Source organism: Sceloporus undulatus, chromosome 5, assembly GCF_019175285.1.
Source record: "Sceloporus undulatus isolate JIND9_A2432 ecotype Alabama chromosome 5, SceUnd_v1.1, whole genome shotgun sequence".
NCBI classification, from domain to species: Eukaryota; Metazoa; Chordata; class Lepidosauria; order Squamata; family Phrynosomatidae; genus Sceloporus; species Sceloporus undulatus.
The window spans coordinates 192,448,181-192,470,550 of NC_056526.1; the positions used below are offsets into that span (position 1 = coordinate 192,448,181).

The 22,370-nt window shown below is 48.1% G+C and overlaps 1 protein-coding gene across 1 annotated transcript in view; it reads right to left on the reverse strand.

The window, feature by feature from the left end:
- EXOC6B (exocyst complex component 6B) overlaps positions 1-22,370 on the reverse strand; it is a 259,373-nt gene that overhangs the window by 85,872 nt on the left and 151,131 nt on the right. The window contains 7 exon segments of the mRNA XM_042470120.1: positions 8,509-8,688; positions 9,569-9,703; positions 11,298-11,409; positions 17,280-17,389; positions 18,400-18,505; positions 18,938-19,035; positions 20,049-20,120. Of these exon segments, the coding sequence (XP_042326054.1) occupies positions 8,509-8,688; positions 9,569-9,703; positions 11,298-11,409; positions 17,280-17,389; positions 18,400-18,505; positions 18,938-19,035; positions 20,049-20,120 (813 nt within the window).

The window sequence follows — 22,370 nt, forward strand, 5'->3', positions numbered from 1 at the left end:
TGGATCTCAACCCAAGAGGCACTTAAAAGTAAAGGCATATATTCTCTCACGACAAACTTACATTTCCTCATGCATACAAAGTTTTTACAGCACATTGACTGTCTCTGCGCCAACAAACAAACTGGTAGATGGGGGACCCTTCCGGTGATTCGATTCTCTTCCCTTCGTACACCATGAACCACAAGAAGTTGTATGATACAACTTGCAGAAGATGCAAGCCACCCAAGAAGAAGGCAGGACCTCTGCTTTCCCAGCCTTAACGCAAACGGTATGACGGCATCTTTTCATGCTGCTTTTCTGCGGCTATTTTTTCCTTTCTCCAGGACTTGGTTTTGAAACAGCATTCTTTCCACTGAGCAGATTTTCCATGAAATCCAAAGCAGCTGCCATCTTGGTCGGAGGAGGCTGATTCCACGCAGATAGGGACTCCGCACCAGGCCATGGAGACCTGGCACTTTTGCACCCGGGAGATTAATCGCTGCTTTCCTGCTTTTTGGTACATATGCAGAGGGAGGCATGACTGGACGCCCTGCACACAAACATGGCAGACACAGGCAGAAAACAAGACACAACTGTGTACATGTTGCTCTCAGAAGAGAGCACAATCTGGAAAACGGTTAACACTGGGATTCTTGGGGAAAGAGGCAGAAAGGGCAGCAGCAAAGACAGGATTACCAGACAACTCTGTTGCAATACAGCACCAATGCTTGTGCCTACAGAGTTAGGAGGCGCTTTCCTCATAGCTATCTCTATGGTCATTTGGTCAGTGTAACTGTGAAGAGGTCACTTCCTATCTCCTCCCACTCTACTAACAGTTAAGAGTTTTACAACTTGTGTGAAGTCAAAGGCTTTTATGGCCGGCAGCCACAGTTTTTTGCGAGTTTTTTGAGCTATGAGGCCGTGTTCTAGAAGAGCTTATTCCTGAAGTTTCACCAGCCGCTGTGACTGGCATCTTCAGTTTTATCATCATCATCATCATCATCATCATCATCATATAGCACAATAAGTTTTACCCAGTGCTTACATAATCATCAAAACAAGGTAAAACCTGTCACAGAGAGAAGACATGTGCTCCCAGTTGCCCCACTGGAAGCTTCTGGGGCCAGAGAAGTCCAAGGTGGGGAGCTTACAGAGGATGTTAGTATACCCTGCCACATCCAGCCTTCCAGGCCAGAAACACAAATGGAGAAGAAGTGCCGCAACTAGTGCCAGGAGTGCATGTTTGGTTAATGTGTCTCCCAGCTGATGCCATCTGGAGTAGAAAACAATCAAGGCTGTGGGACATACTATCTGTGAAATTGTCAGCAGCTTCTCTTCCAAAGGTGAACCAAGGAGCAGGGCCAACTGTTAGAACGACTCACTGACTCAGCCGCCTGCTTTGCTTCTAGTTGGAGTGGGTCAGCAGCCTCAGACGAGCCTGGTAGAGCTCAAAAGGGGGTGAGGAAGAGGGCTCAGGGGTCTGCCTGCACCCCCAAACTGGACATCTCCGCTCTGCTATGAATCTGGACTGTGTCCAAGAAGGGCTGACCCACACAGTTCCCATCGGATGGATGGTTTCTGACAATCCCACTCAGACAGAGAAGGAAGAGGCATCTGACCGAGTGGCTCCTCAATGATGCTCTGTGGAGCCATGCCTTCAACACAGCATCCTCATATAACTCAAAGCATTGGCCAGATTCTTTCTCAGCTTTGATCCAGGTAGCAATCATGGAGATCTGCTGATTGGACTGAGAATAAAGGCCTTTGGCCAAAGGAGGAAAACTCCTCCCAACTGTGGGCCTGGTGGACCCAGGAGCAGCCTCTGGTAATGGAGAAAGGGCTCCACTTGGACCTCCCCCTCATCTTCCGTTTCACAGAGTCAGGCTAGAAATGGCTAGTGGAGAGGAAGATCATGGGAGGACCACCCCTGCCACCCTGGGCCAAGTGGCACCTCCTTCCTTTGCTCCTGGGGCAAAACAGAGGATGCTCTCCCTCTCAGAACGCAGGGCCTGATGTAAGTCTCTGTGTAAGACACAACACACAAGCAGTAGCAGGAAGGAGTGGTGTGTGGGTGGTGGGCAGCACACCGGGCGTACTCACCGGCAAGGTGGCATGGGCACAGAGATCCCCCTATGGAGGGAAATGAAGACAGGAGGAGTCAGATGGTGGTCCAGGTGAATTAAATCAAGCCCAGGGGATCTGGGAGGACTTCCAGTATCCCACTCCAGCCCAGAACACAAGTCCTCTGGTGAGAATTAAGAGCAGAGTCTGAGTACTAGATAAACCTGCCTGCTTCACAGCCTCCCTCTATCCTTTCCTTCTAGGAACATCAGCGACTGCCTTCTACGGACTCGGATTGCTGGCTTCTTGAACTCAGGACTCCTTGCACTGACTAGCAGCAGCTCTTCCAGGGCTTTCCCAGAGCATGGTTTAATTCACTTGGGTCACCTGGAGATGCTGCCAGGGCCTGAGATGGAGATCTTCTGAGGCCACACCAAGCGCTCTTCCACTGGGATGCAGCCCTTCCTCTGCCTCCCCTTATCCTTTCCTGTGAGGGAGGGAGAGAGATGCCACAAAAGTCACAAAAGTGTCCATGTCATGCTTGAGTGTGGCCAAAGCACTTCACATCTGTGGCATTGGCTTTCCTGGCAACAGCCCTGCAAGGCAGGTCCAGTAAGACTGCTCCCATACAGCACATAGGGAAGAGGCCTGTATGGGAGCCTACTGAGATGCACATAGGGCTCTTGGCCAAGATGTGGGCCAGAGAACAATCGGCCTCTATGCCACTTCACTAGACCAGCTCCTCCTCACACCAGGGACAGGTTAAATGGCCTTGTCACACACAGAATCATGGAGTTGGAAGGGACCCCAAGGGCCGCCTAGTCCAACATTTTGCTACACTGCTAAAACATCCATTCAGAGTTGGGCATGCAACCTTTGTCTAAAAACCAGCAAAGATGGAAAGCCCACTGCCCTCTGAGGCTGCAATGTTTCCACTGCCAAACAGGTCTCAGAGTCAGGAAACTCTTTCTCCTTTCTTGTCATTTGAACCCACTGGTTCTTGTCCTGGTCTCTGGAGAACTTAGCAGAAAAAAAGCTGGCTCCATTTCCCAAGGGATGGTGGCAGCCCTTCATGTGAGCTGTCTTGGTATCTCCTTCAGTCTTCTCCAAGCTGGACATACCAGCTCCCTCGGTCACTCTAGATGGGGCTTGGTGTGGCCAGAGAATCCACCTGGGTTATTGGTTCAGACAGAGGGACTCTTGGGGAACCACCGTCCCAGGCAGCCTGGTGTCATAGGATCATAGAATCATAGAGCTGGAAGAGACCCCAAGAAGGGCCCTGATCCAATCCAACCCATTTCTTCTGCCATGCAGGAATTCACAATCAAAGCATCCCTGAAAGATGGCCATCCAGCCTCTGTTTAAAGACCTCCAAAGAAGGAGATTCCACCATAATCCCAGGCAGTATATTCCAGTGTCAAACAGCTCTTACCATCAGGAAGTTCTTCCTAATGTTGAGCTGGAATCTCTTTTCCTGGAGCTTGCATCCATTGCTCCATGTTCTAGTCTCTGGAGCAGAGAAAACAAGCTTGCTCCCTCCTCAAAAAGACATCCCTTCAAATATTTAAACAGGGCTATCATCATATCACCTCTTAACCTTCTCTTCTCCAGACTAAACATACCTGGCTCTCTAATTTTCTTCTCATAGGGCTTCATGGTTTCCAGGCCCTTCACCATTTTGGTGGAATATCTTTTCCTCTCATTTGAATCCATTGCTCCATTGGGTCCTATTCTCTGGAGCAGCAGAAAACAAGCTTGCTCCATCCTCAATGTGACACTCCTCCAAATACTTAAAGAGAGCTATCATATCAAAATACTCAAAGAAGGCTATCATGATATCATGTCAACGTTGGCAGAAACTTTGCCCGCTTTCCAAAGCTCCCAAATGAGTGGCAAGAGAAGGTCACGGGCCTGGTGCAAACAGCCGGGCCCAAGCAAAAAGCCTTCTTTACGGATCCTGGCCCTTCCCTTCTGCAATCTATGCTCACCATCTGGCCCAAAGTAAACAGCCGAGGAAGAAAGGCAAATGGGGGGGGGGGCAGTGAAAGGGAGAAGTGGAAGAGGAGGAGGAGGGAGCAGTCCCATTCCCGCTCTGCAAGGAGGGTTCAGGCCAAACTGCTGGAGTCGATTATGACCGGGAGGATTGCTGAAAGATTACTTCCCCTTCCCAGGTCGGGGCGACCTCCTGACCTCCCCGATTACCTTGCAAAGAAGGTTATCAAGATACAAGCCTCCCAGGATTAAAGGAAACTGGAAATCAAAACAGAAAAACACTCCTTTCCCCAACAAATAAAAAACTTCCTTGCTTTGTTAAGCTGACAGCCCCACCGGAGGTGTTGACATAACCTTCCATCTCCACAAGGCTTAGAGTCAACAAATCCCTGTGCTCTGGGTGCAGATCTGTCAGTGCCATTTACATTAACTTGTCTGACATGAAATTAAAACAACAATCAGCCTCCAGAACAAAAGCCCCCCTCCCCTCTCCATTTCTCTGGCTCACTCCTTCTCCTTCTTCTTCTCCTCCTCCGTTGCTCTCTTTGCATCTCCTCCAACTGGCTTTCCATTCCCCAAAGAGCGGCAGAGCAGCTTTCTCTATTAACTTGTTTAATTTAAGATGGTTTGAGGGAGCGATGGGGGTGATGGAGTGCAAACCACTTGGTGCAGATGCAGAGCAGCAGCAGCAGCAGCTTCCAAGGCCACCCTTTCATTTCTGGGAGCATTCGTTCGCCTTGCCTGACCCATCTGAAAACGGTTATTCCAAACCACAATGGAAGTCCTGTGTAGCCACATCATGCGCTGGAGGAATGGGTGACCTGGGGGTGTAGCAATGGGGTGGGAGGGGGGGGGAACAAGGGCATTGCCCCTCTGAAAAAAGGATTCTGCTGACTCCAATGAAATCTCCCAAGTTTCTAGCCAAAAATGGCTCGCACCTGGGGCTCCTCTCCTCTTTGCCATGTTGGCGTTCCCTTGGTCTCTCTCTCTGCCCAATGCTTCTCTCTGGAGGCCACAACTGTATCTCTAAAGGCTTGGGTTTTAGGTTACTGCAATGCTAGGAATGGGGGGCGGGTGAAGGAAGAAAACTTCACTGGGGGGCAAAACACTCATTAAAGAGACAAACACCACCATTCTGCCCTTCCACAGCTGCACTGCCACATGCCACAGAGCGAGCGGAGTGGGTCCATCCTGACCACAGTTTGTGTCCCTGTTTCTAAACCAGCAGCAGAATTTAGAAAGCACTGAAAAGGACACGCATTGGTCAGAACTGGAGGGAACTGCACATCTCTCCAGAGGCAAAGAGGGTTTTCACTAACTTTTCTACCAGCTCCCAATAGTCAATCTTAGGAAGGACAGAGAGCAGGCAACGTGAAAACAGCCTCTCTCCCAGCACCAATCTGATCATCCTCCAGTTGATTTGAAATAATAATAATAATAATAATAATAATAATAATAATAATAATAATAATATTTTCACAGGGAATCAAGGCAGTTTACAATATGTAAAAACAATTTGTTATATATCAAATCTAATTAAAATTTATCCCCCTCCCAACCTCCCATCCCAAATTATAGAACAAAATTAAATAAATTACAGTATAAAACGTTATAAGGATAAATGTTCTGGAACTAATAGTACGATGTACCCATTGCACATGCTTACCTCTTCCTGAAATGCAACTGGGAGGCAGAGCCCTGCACACCAGAACTTTTTGGAAGTCAAAACATTAACATTTTAAGGGGGATATTAGTTCTTCTGGACCCACCCCCTTCCACAAACCAGAGAGGACATCTCCTGCAGCCCACAGGTCCACCTGTGAGGGGAGGCCTGATATCACGATGTGCCCATTGCACATGCTTACCTCTTCCTGAAATGCAACTGGGAGGCAGCGCCCTGCATGCCAGAACTTTCTCTGAATGTAAGTAAGGGGATTTCAGTCAAGAAACCAACACCCTCCCACCCTCAGCAAATGGTAATGTCTCCCTTGCCCAGCAGCGGCATTTCCATTAGAAAGGCAGGCTGGGAGGTTCCAGCAGCACCCATTTCTCTTGCAGGTTGGCAGCGTTAGGGCCTGGGCTGCTCACACATCTCCAGCTCCAATGGCTCCATTCCTGGCCTGTCTATCTTTCAGTGTGGAAGCATCACCTGAACTGGATTCCTCCTCAGCTGCTTCCCCACACTGGCTTCTGCCACTATTCAGACGCTGCCCTGGTTTTGCATTTGCAACACTTTGCTCCCACCCTGGCGGCCACATGGGAGGGGAGGACATACTGGACAAAACTGGACTCCCAAACTGTGCCAAAAAAGATCTCACGCCACCATCTCCATTCAGACTGAAAGGACAAAACAAGCAATTGGGTGCACAAAACAAAAACCAAATCAAACCATGCTCAGTGGGAAGCAGCAGAAAAGGACGGTGGCAAGAGGTCCTGTGAGTGCAGCCCATTGAAGCCCCTCGGGGATGACAGACTTGGGGCAGCAATGATTCCACCCTTCCTCTGGCCCCAAAGGTGGGTTATACCCTGGTCAGAGGTCCGACAAAAGGGCTGAGATCATCTTTGGACTGCCCTGTCTGGGCAACACCCTCTTTTCCACACTTAGAACATGGAAGGGATGTTCTAAATGCATTTCCAAACTAGTACAACATTACTTCCACCCTCCTGCAACCCACAGTCTCCTGAAGAGTGAGTTGCCGAGTTGCCACTTTGCCTCCCTAGTGCATTTGTGAGACAAACTCAATACTGTGCTGAACAATCACACAAGGGTCAAACAGGTTCTCCCCCCACAGAAACACTTGGCTGCCTGCCTTTCAAAAAGCAGGAATGGCACATTGGTTCATTTGTCAAGGTTTTCTTCATTTCTCAAAATATAAACTTAGAAAGTCAGCATACTGCTTGGAGAGTGGTGTGGTGTTACAGACACTAGCCATTTTGCAAGGTGCACACCCCAATCCTGCTTTCAAGGACCAGAGATGGCTGTTTTGAACGTTATGCTAGAAAGGAAATTGTTATGTGACCTTAACACAGCATCTGCTTCCATGGTAGCTTCCCCTGGCCTCTCTCCATAAAAGTGTACAAAGTGTACTGGTCTGTTTGTGTGTTTGTTTTCAGCTCACCTGGTCCAGTTCTTTTGGGGCTGCTGACTGTTCTTGGTTTACACCTTTTTCTTTTTTGGCTACTTTGTGGAATGAGTTTACACAGGTCTTGAAGAAAGAGGTATTTGCGTGGCTGTCCACACCAGATGTGTTACCTTTTCTTTCCAGCTCAGAAAGTGATATTCTAAGGGCTGTGATGCTCAAGAGACTAGATGCTTCAATGAATATGGCAGCACCTCTTAGGAAGTGCCAGCTTTGGCCAGAATCCTCTTGGTGTGCTACACCAGCTATAGCTCTTTTCACAGGGTCTTACAGCGGTGGCCAAGACGAAGGAAATGTCCTGGCTCTGAGCATCCCCTTCTCCAATGCCCACCTGCCTCCCTTCATGGCCACAGTGGCTGCAACCTTTTGAATTCCCGCTCTCTGCTTCTGAGGCTGGTGGAATGAACCAGGAGGACTCCAGCCTTTCTAGGAGAATCGTCAGCTTCTCCAAGCTCTACAGAAACCAAGAGGAGAAAGAAGCAAGGCAGAAGGGTTTTTCTTTATGCATCACCAATTAGGGGGCAAAGTCAGCTGCCCCTTTATTGTGGCCATTATGTTACTTCCAGAGAGTAGAAGCTGGATGAACATTGCGTTACCTGCTGCATTATCATTACTTCGTCACTTCCAACTATTTATTGGCATCTTCTGGAAAGAAGCCTTACAGGAGGCTGGAGGAGCCATCCCTGTGACCTTTGAGTGCCAGCGCCAGGCCAGGCACTGCTTGGGCACGCTCCTTTCTCTAGCCAGAGAGCAGACAAACTGAGGAGGAGACAGGGATGAAAGACAGGAAAGGAACACCCAGGTGTTTCACCATCCAAAAGTGTTTGGATGCAACATATTAAAAAGGGGCTGAAATTTCACACTGGGAAGAGGAGCTTATCATAATGGGATCTCATGGGCCCTCTGTTCCAAGCCACTGCTAAAAAGCACCCCGAGAGGTGCCTTTCAACCTCTTCGTTTATTTATTTATTTTTTATCCTGCCTTTCTCCTTTATACAGAATCCAAGGTGGCTTTAAAACCTGTTTTATAAACGTCCAACAAGACAGGTCCCTCCTTTCCCCAAGGGAGTCCATTCCACTGTTGAACAGTTCTCACCATCAGGAAAATGTTCACCATCTTCAGCTGCTTCAATCTACCCATTTCTCTCAACCCCACTTTTGACATTTTCGTTAGCTGCCTTTATGTCTGAGCCACATCTGCTATTCCAAACATTATTTCTTTTGGTGAGAGCAAAGGAGTGTTTACATGCGTAGAGGAGGCGGCCAGAGTTAGTCTACTCATTGAAGGTGACCCCTAAGGCGAAGGCAACCCTCCCCTCTTCCCAGGCGTACTTACTGGCAAGTGTGTAAAAACAGCAAAAGTGCTGCGCAGGAAGGCAATGAGGTCCACCAGGTAGTCGCTTGCCTTCGAACTGGCCTCAGCAGCCATCCAGTCATAATCCGCAAGCTGTAGGAACTGGTCTATCTTCTGGTTCAAGTTTGTGTAGATCTCTTCCTCCGCAGCATGCCGGGCATCCTGGGGGAAAGATGGGAGACCCCCACCAAGGGGGAAAGAAAGAAACCATCACAAACAGAATCCCAAACTTGAGTCAAAACAGGAGAAAGGGATTGTGACTCCCTCTTATCCTCTTCAGCAGGGGCAATCCTTTCAAAAAGGATGGGGATACATTTGAGCAGCCCCCCCCCCCTGAGTGGTGGGTCTGAGGGAGAAGGGAGGATATCATCATCATCATCATCATTATCATCATCATCATCATGCACTTTCTCCTACTTAGATCCCCCATCCTTCACTTTTCTCCATCAGAAGCACTGACCCCTTCCACCTTGGCTTCCCTGTGTCCAGCTCCCTAGAATCATAGGATCATAGAGTTGGAAGAGACCCAAGGGCCATCCAGTCCAACCTCATTCTGCCATGCAGTAAATCTCAATCAAAGCATCCCCACTGACAGATGGCCATCCAGCCTCTGTGTAAAGATCTCCAGGGAAGGAGACTCCATTACACTCAGATGAAGGAGTGTGTTCCACTCTCAAACAGCTCTTACTGTCAGGAAGTTCCTCCTAATGTTTAAGTGGCATCTCTTTTTCTGTAGCTTGCATCCATTGCTCTTATATCCTGTTCTCTGGAGCAGCAGAAAACAAGCTTGCTCCCTCCTCAATAGGACATCCCTTCAAGTATTTAAACAGGGCTTTCATATCACCTCTTAATCTTCTCTTCTCCAAGCTAAACATCCCCAGCAATCCCCTCAGTCCTTCCTCATAGGGCTTCATGGTTTCCAGGCCCTTCACCCTTTTAGTCGCCCTCCTTTGGACACATGGCTCCAGTTTCTCCACATCCTTTTTAAATTGTGGTGCCCAGAACAGTGGGGCCTGCCGCCCTTCATCTTCAGCAGCCTTACCTTGAAGGTGGTCGTTCCGTATAACTTTGTGGTGTGGACTGTGTCTGGGAGGACGTTGGTGATGTTGGTTATAAATTCCTCGAGGAACCTGCAGGACCTCTCCAAGTGGGTCGTGTTGATAATAATCTGGACCAGCTGCAGAAGCAACACAGAGACACGTTTTGCACATAGGCTTGTCAACAATCAGCAAGCAAAAACTCCTCTGTTCTGTCAGGCTTTTAGGAATTGACCGCAATGAGCTTTTAATGGTGTGTTGTTTCGTCGATTTTTGTACTGTATTGCAGTGAAGTCGACATCGCTTGAGCACAGTAGATTACTTTAATAATTGGCCAGTTGGCTTGTTGGGGGAGAAGCAGAATATATATAAATAAAATGACAATAACGGCAGGACCAAACGGCTGAATATAAAGAGCGCCTGCTGTGATCTGGACATGGTCAGCAGTGCATTTGGACAAAGCGAGAGGGGAGACCCAGGGAGGGGGTGCGGTCATCTTCATAACTGGAGATGTTTTTAAGCCAAATGCTGTTCTGTGGAGAAGGAATTTCCCCAGGATTCCTGCTATAGGCAGAAACAAAGAAACCCTCTAATGAATTCTCCAAGTTTAGCTCACCTAATTATACCTCCAATCCCATTAAAAGGTGAGCTGCTTACAAAAAAGGAAAGGGGGAGGCAGACGCTGTCTAAGACTGGAGGTCTGAACCCCATCACCAATAAGTTTTAAGTGATGGGAGAAGCCTGAGTGACAGCTCTCCCCCTTCTCACCCACCCCCCAACTCCGTTTTCTTCAGGAAAACCCTGCAGGCGGTCGGTCGGTTGGAGGGCTAATTAAGAGCCAATCCGGCCGTCTCAGGGGCTGAGCAGGGGCTACTGCTGCACCCCACCCCCAGCTGCGGAACAAGAGGGAAAATGCTCAGAGATGCCCAGAAGGGATTTAAGAAGGAGCCACAAAGACAGAAAAGGGGAAGAAAATAACAAAGCAATTTTGGTGCTTCTCTCCCAGCCCTGCCCCAGTGCTGGCAAAGGCCAGAGGATCGGGTCAGGAATGCTTTGATTGAGAGTTCCTGCATGGCAGAATAGGAATGGACTGGATGGTCCTTGGGGTCTCTTCCAACTCTAGGATTCTATTATTCTGTGCAGGAATTCACAATCAAAGCACCTCCATTGACAGATGGCCATCCAACCTCTGCTTAAAGACTTCCAAAGAAGGAGACGCCACCAAACTCCAAGACTCCACTGTCAAACAACCCTTACTGTCAGGAAGTTCTCCTTTATGTTGAGCTGGAATCTCTTTTCCTGGAGCTTGCAGGAAAGAGAAGGCTAAATGTCTGTCAGTTTCCAGGATTCCCTAGCACTGAGCCAGGGCACAAGCAGTCTCAAACTGGATTATTTCTGCAGTGTGTTTTGAACCTTTGTTCACTTCCTCAGATGCACAGAGTGTCCCAGTGTCCCGGAAGGACCTTTATAAACTGGGGAAACAGGCCAGAGACTTGATAGCGGAGACTGTTATGCAAAAGCTTATGCTACAGCTTCCTTTGCACAGTTAGTCTCCAAGGTGCAACAAAAGACCTTTTCAGACAATAAAAAGAGGAGCAAAGAGCAAAGATCTTTCATTCCTTTCTTCTCTCCTTCCTCTTCCTCTTCCAGATGTCCAACGCCACTGCAATGAGGCCTCCCTCACCAACCATGCCACCCCTCTTGCCCATACATGTCTCCCAGGGATCTCCTCACCTCTGTCAGTCCAACATTTTTCCTCTTAATAACATTCTGCAAGCAGTTGCTCAGCGTTCGCGTTAGCAGCAAATTGGTAGACTTCCGGATCATGTCGTCCACTTCAGTGGAGCTAGAAAGGAGAAAAGTTGTGGCTTTAGAACCAGGTCATTCAAGGTGTCCAGCTGACCATCGCAGAGCCCCTGCCCTGAAGATGTGACCTGCCATCCACTCCTGGCTTCTGGGGAAACTGAGCCCTAAAAGGGGGACTTCAGCAAAATGACGACTCTCAATTTTTTTGAGAGAATGGAACCACATATGTGCTGCCCAGGGCCACCCTCTCCTTCAGAATTGGGCTGTGAGTCTCTCTTTTTCTTCTCTCTCATTGCTTTTGCATATTTTTCTGCGGATCTTCTTCAAAACATGCATATTTTGGGTGCCTTCTCGGGGGCTGCCCCAAGGGTTCAGCAATCCCTTCCAATCAACCAGCCCTTTGCCATCTTTCCATCACCAGGCAAAGACCATTTTATGTCCCAAGACGTTTCTGAGAACAGAAAGCTTTTAAAAGAAAGGCCTTTTAATAGGCAACTAGACTGCTTTAAACTGCACTGTTTTTAAACTGCTATGATAATCTTTAAATTTTTAGTAAATAATTGGTTGAGTAAGTGTGGCAAAGTGGTCTGAATGCTGGACTACAATTCAGGGTTCGATTCCCGGCTCAGCCATGGAACCCACTGGGTCAGTTTGGCCAAGGCACACTCTCACAGCCTCAGGGAAAGGCAATGACAAAGCTCCTTTGAACAAACCATGCCAAGAAAACCCAGTGACAAGGTCACTTTGGCCTCGCCGTAAGTCGGAAACAACTCGAAGACACACAACAACAAATAATTAAATACATTTATAGCCTGACTTTCTCCCAACATGAGATCCAAGGCAGTGTACAACCTTTTGAACAACACGATAACTATAGCAATGATAATGATGTTGATGGGCCTCCCAGGGGAACAAGCAACATCTCAGCCCCTCCACCATTTTCTTCACCCGCAAAAGGACCCACTGCTCCTGGAGGGCCAGATCACACTGCCCAACCGGCGCCCGCCTGCCCACCCTCCCTTCGCTCCAGCTGGGTGCAATATTCCTCTTGCAAAGCAACTTTCTAGAACTCAAACTGCTGTCTGGCTCGCCTTTGATCTCTCGTCAGCCTCGCATTAGGCCTAAAACGGCAGCCCCCCTTCCTTCCCTGTTGTTATCTGCAAATGGAGGATGACAGACAGTGTCAAGCGAGGAGGTGGGGAGCTGAGCGGAGCAAGGAGAGAATTTCAAACTGGGAAGAGGTTCAGAAGCGCTAATAACTGCCCGGGGCTCCTGGTAACTTGGCCGCCCTCCTGACCTTTTGTTCCCCACGGCCTGTTTCACCCGACAAACAGCGAGACTGAAGACAGGAAAAGCCTCGCCTGGATGAAGAGCAGAAGTCTTCCAGGCTGGTATCCTGATGCTGCTGGGCACCCCTTTCCCTCCTCTCTTGGTCCCATGGCTTCATACTGTCAAGGCTGCTTGGTGAGACCTAGCAACTCAGAATCACAGAGATGGCAGGGACCCAAGGACCATCTTGACCAGCGACGCCCAATCTCTGGTCCACCAGGTGCTTTGAACTTCAGCTCCCAGAAGCCTCAGCCTTTCTGGGCAATGGTCTGGGATTCTAGGTGCCAAAGTCCAAAACACCTGGAAGGCCAGGGCTTAGGAATCACAGATCTCTTCCACCATGCAGGAATCCACAGCTAAAGGATTTCTGAAATATGCCCATTCAACCTCTGTTTAAAGACTTCCAAAGAAGAGTCCACTAACCTCTGAAGCAGCTTATTCTACCACTGAATTATTATTATTATTATTATTATTATTATTATTATTATTATTACCACTGAATAGCTCATGAAGTAAGTTCTTCCTAGTGTTTAGGTGGAAGGATTTGTGGGGAAGACTCCAGATGGACCCTCCTGGAAAGACAAAGAGCCCTTTGCTCCAGGATCCTGGATAGAGATGCTGCCCAGTCTTGCCTCCCATGACCCCATAGCCTGAATCACAGATTGACCCTGGGGAACCCTTCAATGTGGCGAAGGGGCACTTTTGTTGGGAGCACCAAGGGTTTTAAGTGACGACAAATGGGGCATGGAGGAGAAGGAGAAGAAAGAGAGGGAAGGACAGAACAGGCATCTAAATGCCCCCTTAAAAAACCCAACTTTTTGGAAAGTTTGGGAACATGGAGATTGGTGAAGCTGCTTAACAGGAGACATGGACTCCTTGCCCTGCCTTCCTCCATGCTGCCCCACAGCTCTAGTAAGAGCTGTCCAAGAGTAGAACAGACTGCCTGGGAAGGTGATGGACTCTCTTTCATTGGAGGCTTTCAAACAGAGCTTAGGTGGCCACTTCTCATTGAAGCGTTTAACTGTAAATTCTTGCATGGCAGAGGACTGGACTAGAAGACCACTGGAGATACCCCCTAGCTCCATGGTTCTAAGACTGGGAGGATGTGCAGGATCTGGGCACCTTCGCAGGCCCATCTTCCATCTGCACCCAAGAAAAGAGTGCTGCCAGCTCCACAGACCCAAGCAGCACTTGTGCAGCCTGTCCAGAGAACACTATCCCTGGTATGTCTGTGAGTCTTAGGGGCACCACAAATGTGGGAGGGGAAATTGTGTCCCAAATTGGGAATCAGGCTGTTGGGGGAGGGGGGGAGGATGAACTCTCCTATGTCGAAGCATGGTCTGCCCACCCTACTCCAGTCTGTGTGGATTGGGGTGGAGAGGATCCTCCTGCCTCTCCTTCCCCCACAAGCATTTCTTGCTTGGAATCCTAATGAACCATCAGTGTGCCGCCCTGCACTCTTTGCTGCAGGTTCCACCTCTCAGGAAGGCACAACTCTGTGTGTGTGTGTGTGTGTGTGTACTTGATGAGACCAAGAGAGCCCCGTCACTGGTGACAGTGACGGCTGATGGCCGGGATCCTGCCACAGCAAGAGCGGCTGCCCCTGACCTCCATGACGGCTGTGACAGACAGCCTGACCCCAGTCGCTCCAGGGAGCAAAGAAAATGACAAGGAGAGAGAAAGGCGAAGGGCGCGAAAGCAGCCCCCGTGCAAACTTCCTAATAAAAACTAATTCAAACTGTCAAGCTGAAGAGTCAACACTGGCTTGGAAGAAAGAGAAAGAGAGAGAGAAGCAGGGAAAGGAGCCTAGCCATCTTATTTCTCTTGCGGCTCCTGCACTGCTAATCCAAGGGTGGAAATAATAAAGTTAATAGTACCCAGGGGTCCCTTATGTAGGACAAGGAGGGCACTTGGCCAGCCCTGTCCCAGAAAACCTAGCAGGTTCTCTAGCACAGAGGAGGAGGAGGAAAGTAAGGCTGGCCTAGATCTGATCCAGAGAAATAAACGCCCAGACAAGGTGAGCCTAGATCCTGATATTTTCTGCACCGACAGCCCCAGCTGCCATAGAGCAGGGACAAGGGACCATGAGAAAGAGAAAGAAAGAAGCTACTAGAGGCAAATGCCATTTTAAAGATGAGGTGCAAGGGAAGAAAGTACTGGAAAACATGGGAACCTTGGTGATTTCTCCCCAGCACCAAAAGGCGACACCCAGAAATCTCAGATTTGGTGGCCTAACTCAGTGTTGTGTGTGACACATCTGGACATTACCCACACATTTCCCCTCTTATCTTAAAGCCCAAAGGATGGACTGGGCACTTGCCTTTTAAGGTGAAAGCAGAACCTTTTAGGAACCCTTGATGATAGTAATGGGGCAATGCCGTGTCCTTCAAGCCCAAGCAACTGTCTCAGACAGTTCCCCCAAACCTGATGGTCCTTGTGCTCAGTCCCTTTTCGAAGCAAAAAACCTCCCATCTCCTAGGTTCAGAATGTTTCAAGGCTCTTGGTGCTTATGGTATGATCTGAGAAAGGCTCTCCTCAGTACTATAAGTTCCTTTGATGGATGCTCTTTGTGCATCAAATTCTCTAAGATATTTTCTGATTCTCCCATCTTCATTTGCCACTGATATTCAGACTTGGCTGTTAGTTGGAAGAGATCTAAGTGAAAACGTATGACTGCCCCCCCCCCTTATGCAGAGAAACAACAACCACAGTTCCTCCACCAATAAGTTGAGCAGTTCTGGGAACCATAGGAGACTTGGAAAGAGCAAGGGCACTTTGGGACATTCAAATACTAATACAGCAGAGCAGGGGGGCATCTCCTGAAGTTATTTGTCCTCAAGTGCAAGGATGAAATAGTAATGGATTTGCAACTGTAAAGGAAACCCTATTGAGATGTGGTGGCCACCAGAAACGTATCTCCATCTTGAATTGCTTCTGGTGGACCCAATTGTTGGATCATTTCCTATTCAGTAAGGCTCAATTGTCCTCATTTTTCTTGGAGACTGGGAGGGAGGAATGTGGAATAGACTCCCAGGCAGATGTCTCGCTGGGAACTGGCTCAAACTGCCAGGAAACTGGATCAGAATTGCAAACGTCCTGCTGCTTCTTGGCTTCTTTGGCTGGTGGAGAGGCAATGAACTGGCCCACCAGCTGACTCACAGTTTCCAGAGTATGTCCCCAAGAGGCGATCGGGAGCCAGGCATGTTCAACATGGAGAAGCCACTCTCCCATGGGAACCAGAAGGGAGAGGGAAGAACCACTGGCTCCAGATGGCTTTTTCCTTCTCCCCTTCAATTTCTTGGGAAAGGAGAGTGCAGAAGAAGTATTAGAGGTCTGGTCCCCACATTTAGACAAGGTCACCTCTACCTTCAAGACCAGCCTACCTGGGCTGGTTGGACATTATCTAGAAGCCCTTGTCCTTGAGTGGCTGAGTCCTCCCAACTTTTCTTCTTAAATAAAATACAATTCTGATCATGCCTTTTAGGCATCTATAAACTACCTTGGAACTGTTATTCCATGGTTTATACCTGCCTAAAAGGCATGATCGGAATCTTACTTTATTCAAAAGGAAAGGCTGGGAGGGGTTTGTCCTCTCAAGAGCTTCTAGGTAATGGCCAAACAGCGTGAAGCCCTTGAAGGTGGAGCCCAAGGGGGATGTAACACAACCTAAGCCAGATGTTCATGTGAGCACAAGTGTTAGTTGCTGTGCTCTAAGCATTAAACTAGATTATACCCAGGGAGGAATCTGCCATAGACAATGCCAAAAGGAGCAACATTGGGGGGCAAAAGGGGGATGTCTCAGATTCACCCCTTCCTGGGCCCAAATCACCTCCCGATTCTCATACCCCAATCACAACTCTGTGCCAGATTTTGCCAGTGCTACAGTGACTTTAAAAAATAATAATTCATCATCACTGCCACCACCATCATGTGTTCTGGGAGGTTTTGTAGCATTGCCCTGTCCCAGCCAGACCCACATTCAAAGCACTCAATCCTCCAAACAGGAATGCCTTTGGTGATGGGGAAAAGAACCCAGCAACCACAGTGGATGGCCATTTGGGCAGAGATATGGGGTGCAGGACACACACAATAGGGGTTTCTCACATATTGGTCTAGTTTACCCCTTGACTCAAACCTGCTCTTCTCATTGGCTAAAGAATGCCTCCATGGCTGCATCTCCAGGTCCAATTACAGTGCGGACATGCCATATGCAGGCACACAATATGCAGCTTTAACCTTACGCAGAAAGTTAAGCTGCTGGAAATATAATGGTGTGTGTGCCGCGCCGCACGCAGCAATACTCTGGGGTTTGAGTGTACGCATTTTTCCCCATATGCAGGGGGTCTGGAACGGGTCCCCTGTGTATGGGGAAGGCCCACTGTATATGCCAACAGCCAAATCATGTAATGCTCCCTGATTGTGCCATCTGTCAGACTGGAGGAGGGAGACTCTGTCCCAGCAGAAAAGCCAAAAAAGAGGGATGCGTTTGCACACAGGGGCAGAAGGAAAAAAGCAAGCAACAGTTTTGCTGGCCAGGAAGAAGTCAAATGAAGATGTCAACAAACATCTGGTTATCCATACCTCAGATGAAGGTCTTCAGAGAACTTTAGGCAAGCGTAGATAAACTTCTTGATCTGGCTGTAAACGCGCGGCACAAATTCGGAAAAGGGGAACTTCTTGGGGAATGCTTGCTGAAATGGAGAGGCAAGAAAGAGGGCAGAGATGCCGAGCAGGGAGAAAAGCAAACAGACACACACTATGGACAAGGTACATTTTCACACTCCTCCAGAGCTCAGGCCTTGGGCCTCCTTCCTCCCACTCTGGTCCTGCGAGAGAATTGGCCTTTGCCTCAACACCATGCATGCCTCGACGTGAAGAGACCTCCCCTGGCACACCCTTACAATGGCTTGGCTTCCTCTTTGCTGTGCCGCAAGTGTGGTGCTGTGGTCTGAGCAATGGACGATGACTCTGGAGGCAAGGGTTCAAATCCCAACTTGGGCATGGAAGCCCACTGAGTGACTTTGGCAAGTCACATTTTCTTAGCTTCAGAGGAACGTAAAAGCAAATCCCTTCTGAACAAATCTTACCAAGAAACCCCCATGATAAGGTTGTCTTAGGATTGCCATAAGTAGGAAATGACCTGAAGGCACACAACAACTAGCTGGAAAGGGCCCACTTGTGCATGGCAGTGGAGTGGGTCACATGCCACAAGACTTCTGCAGGAGCATAGGGAAGGATCCCTAACTGTCAGCTGTGTGATTCCACTCCAAGGGGATTGGCCAATGAGCTCCTGTTGTAGATTAATGTTTTAATTAATGTTGTAGATTGATGTAGATTTGTTTGATAAAACAAAAAGGCCACTTCCAGGCCCTAAAGCTGTGCAACACAGAAAACAGTGCCCAGGCCTCCTGTCATGCTCCTCTGTTCTCTTCCACACCAAACTCTGCATCTGGTCTCTCTGGTCACCAAAGTGTCCTTTCACAAAGTCTAACAAAAGTGGAGGAGTTTCCCAATGCAACCCATGCTCCTCTCCCTGAGCTGGTATTTAGTGCTTGTTCAGCAGACAGAATCTACTGGGTCACCCAGTTAAACCTCTGACCTTAAAGCAGCCCAGATGGGCACCTGCCTAGTTGTTGCTGAAAAAGCCTCTAAGGGCGAGTTAAAAGTTCCACTACCTACACAGCCATCTACCCTTGCTTACCTTTTCCAGCTCTGTGTCGTTGAAAGGAAACTGTCCTACCATCTTCTGATACAGCTCTTCATTGGCCACTGGGATGGGACTGTAGTTATCAGAATCCAGGATATGCCTGGGAAATACAAAAGCCAAAGTGACCTTTCCCCGTTTTTGTCTTCAACAATCTTCTCCCCCAGGACTGCTACACTAATAATCCAAACTTTCCTTTTTCTCAACCACAGCCATGCTGGGCACACTACATTTTAATTGTTTATCAGATGGTATCTTAAAGTCCCTTAAGATTTTTATCTCACCTTTTTCAACAACTTTCTGAGGCTTGTATTTCCCCCAGTTCTTTGTTAGTAATACACCATATTTATTTTGCACAAACCCTAATGATATCACTGCAGCTGCTTTATTGTGCTGTTTCTTAGATTCAGTCTGTGTCATCATGCCGTATGAAATAATAAAGTGGTTTTCCTAGTGATTATTATATTTATGCCTTTTCTGGCTTTAACCATTGGTTTGGGAACTGCCCAGAAAAGGATGAAGGAACCTGCCTTACCGGAAGGCTCCTGCCCAGGTCTTCAGCAGAATCTCGCTGTACTGATCCCGGATTTCGAGGAGCAAGTCGAAGAGCTGGTTGACAGGAAAACCGTATCCCTGGGCAGAGACAAGAGACATGTTCAGAGACCCAGTGGCAAAGATCCTCCAGGTCCACAGGAATCTGCCACCAATTGTGGCTCCCAGGCAAGGAGCCCTGCATGTGACATCGATGGGCAAAGAAGCATTTGCCACATCCATGCTTTGAATGCTGAACCTTATGCCTCAGACAATGAGCAGTGTGTGAAGTTGCCCTCAGGCCTTGTTCCTTGGACCCTTGTGAGCCCCATGGAAGCTTTCTCTCCTGTTGCAATGGGGAAAGTGTGGCCTCCACTGCTTAAGCAAGCTCCAGAATCCACCCTCCAATCTTTTTGAAAACAAAATTGTCCAAAATACCCAAACACCTGCAACCAGGGAGGAGTAGGGGGCAATGCTCAGACTACTACACCACACTGGATTATCAGGAAGTTGGCTTGAGAAAGCCAAAAGCATGGAGAAGTTGCCTCCCATGCCTTCTAGGGACATTGGGAGTCAAAATAAATAAGTAAATAAATATTTTATGGGGGGAAGGCTGGCAGAAGGTTCAGCCCTCCAAATTCTGGGGAGAGGGTTGGAGCCCCCTAACCCCCACCAGTTGCCCATCCCAACTCCTTCGAATGGAGGATCAGAAGCAACAACGGAGGAAGCTTTTTGCTCAAGAAGAGCAGAGCAGGAATTCCAGAAAACTCAAAACAAAGGTGAGTTTTGCATGAAAGAGAAGGAGGGGAAGCACTTCCAGATGAATTGGAAATGGCCATCTAAATTGGTGCCACGCAAGGAGAGAGGCAACTCACCCAACATCTAACTTTTGCCCCTTCAAACCCTGCCTGCAGACCCAGATTTAAACCAGATTGTCATGCCTGATGTTGGAGGTCCCAGCAAGTAGAAGAGGACAAGGCACCCATGTTGAGGGAGAGGAAGGCATGGAGGTGAGGCTCTGGGCTTGCACCTTGGCTCCAGGGGATCCCATGAGGACTGGCACCTTGAGAGGCAGGGAAAGGAAAGGATGGAAGGCAGGTAGGGAGGCTACACACCTGGAGTGTATCAGCAAAGAGCACAATGAGGTTTTTCAAGTCCAGGACAAGGTTGGGATCAGAGCAGTACGACTGAAACAGAAAGAGGGAAAAGAAGATGTCTTTATTGACTTGCTATGTACTGACTCGGGGGCATGCCGGAGATGATGAGCAGCACAAAATCTATTCCCAGCACCCACCAGCTCACAGACCCCTGCCCCATCCCAGAATCATAGAATCACAGAATCGTAGAATTGGAAGAGACCGCAAGGGCCATCCAGTCCAACCCCTTTATTCTGCCATGCAGGAACTCTCCATCAAAGCAGCCCCACTGACAGATGGCCATCCAGCCTCTGTTTAAATACCTCTCAGGAAGGAGTGTGTTCCACTGTCAAACAGCCCTTACTGTCAGGAGGTTCCTCCTAATGTTGAGCTGGAATCTCTTTTCCGGGAGCTTGCATCCATTGCTCCATTGTGTCTTATTCCCTGGAGCAGCCGAAAACAAGCTTGCTCCCTCCTCAATGTGACACCCCTTCAAGTATTTAAACAGGGCTTTCATATGACCTCTTAACCTTCTCTTCTCCAGGATAAACATCCCCAGCTCCCTAAGTCCTTCCTCGTAGGGCTTCATGGTTTCCAGACCCTTCATCATTTTAGTCGCCCTCCTTTGGACACACTCCAGTTTTTCAACATCCTTTTTAAATTGTGGTGCCCAGAACTGGACACAATATTCCAGGTGGGTCCTCACCAGAGCAGAATACCTTCGCTTAATTAGGAAAAGGGCACAGCAGTAAGTTTTCACTGAAGAGTGTGGATGAACCCACAGACACTCTGTGTATGTGTGTGTGTGTGTGTGTGTGTGTGTGTGTCAGTGTCAGTGTCAGTGTCAGTGTCAGTGTCTGTGTCTGTCTAGGCAACAAATGATGAATCCTGCCTGCCTCCCTCCCTAAATATGCCTGCCAAGGTGTGAGATTTGCTGGAGGTGCCCTTGTCTGTGAACCATCAGTCAGTATGTTGTGGCAGGCCGGAGGAGAGGGCCTTCTCTGGAGTAGCACCCCACTAGTGGCATGCACTCCATTCTCCAACCAAGTAGCAATAGCAACCACAATAGCAAGTACATTTCTATACCGCTTTTCAGTGAACTAGCACTCCCTAAGCGGTTTACAATCTGTAGGCCAATTGCCCTGAACAAGTTGGGTACTTATTTTACCCACCTAAAGGATGGAAGGCTGAGTGGACCTTGGAGCCCTCCTCTAACACTGAACGTACAATGTTGTGGCTGCACTGACAACATTAACCACAAGTAAAAGCATGACCTTTTATTAAAGCTTTTGGGGGCAGGACTGATCATATCCAGACTGACATACATGAGTTGCTTCAAATTGCTTTAACTGTTTTCAATCTGTCCTGTTCTAAGTGCTGAGTGGTTTTAATACGTTTTCTCACTGTTAAATTATTCTCACTGTTTTTAAATTGTTCAGACTGATTTTATTGTGCATTGTTTTATCTGAGATCCTCAGATGCAGGACAAGAAATAATCATTCCAATGAATAAATAAAATAATGAAGCATTGCTCAAAACCCACTTTAAGAAGGAGCTTATCGCATTTTTAAATAAGCCGACTTACTCCTGCCGCGCTGAAGTCTATTTCAGGATGCAGTCAGGTATTATTGCAGGAAAAATGCCGCCGATGCTGCCGCCCGACTGCATCCTGGCAAAAACCCGGCTACTAGCCACTCTCAGATGGCCAATTTGCAAAGTCAGGAGCTTGGCAACTTTGCAAATCGGCCAACTGAGGGTGGAAATCAGCCAGCTGAGGGAGCATTCTAGCTGGGTTTTAGGTGTGATGTAGTCGGGTAACAGCGTTGGTGGTATTTTCCCTGCGATAATACCTGACTGCATCCCAAAATAGACTACAATAAGGTGGAGTAAGTTGGCTTATTTAAAAAGGTGATAAGCCCCTAATTTTCAGCAGTAACAGCTTTGCAGTTGACTTGCCTGGTTGGACCCCTTGGGCACCAAAGGTTGCATGAAAGGCACGCAAAGGCTGAGCATCACATTGAATGGGACTTGCCACCCAGTAACTGTGCTCAGATTATTGTATTTTATTGGGAGCATTTTATTGGGAATGGTTGTTTTAACGCAATTTAGGTTGGGAGGGAGATAGGGAATTAGGATTTGATATGTTTTGCTATGTTTTTACTTGCGGCTTGTTGTGTTGTATTTTCATTGTTATTTTGTTTGTTGTTACCCGCCACGATCCAATACAGGTAGAGGCGGGATACAAATAAATATTATTATTATTATTATTATTATTATTATTATTATTATTATTATTATTAT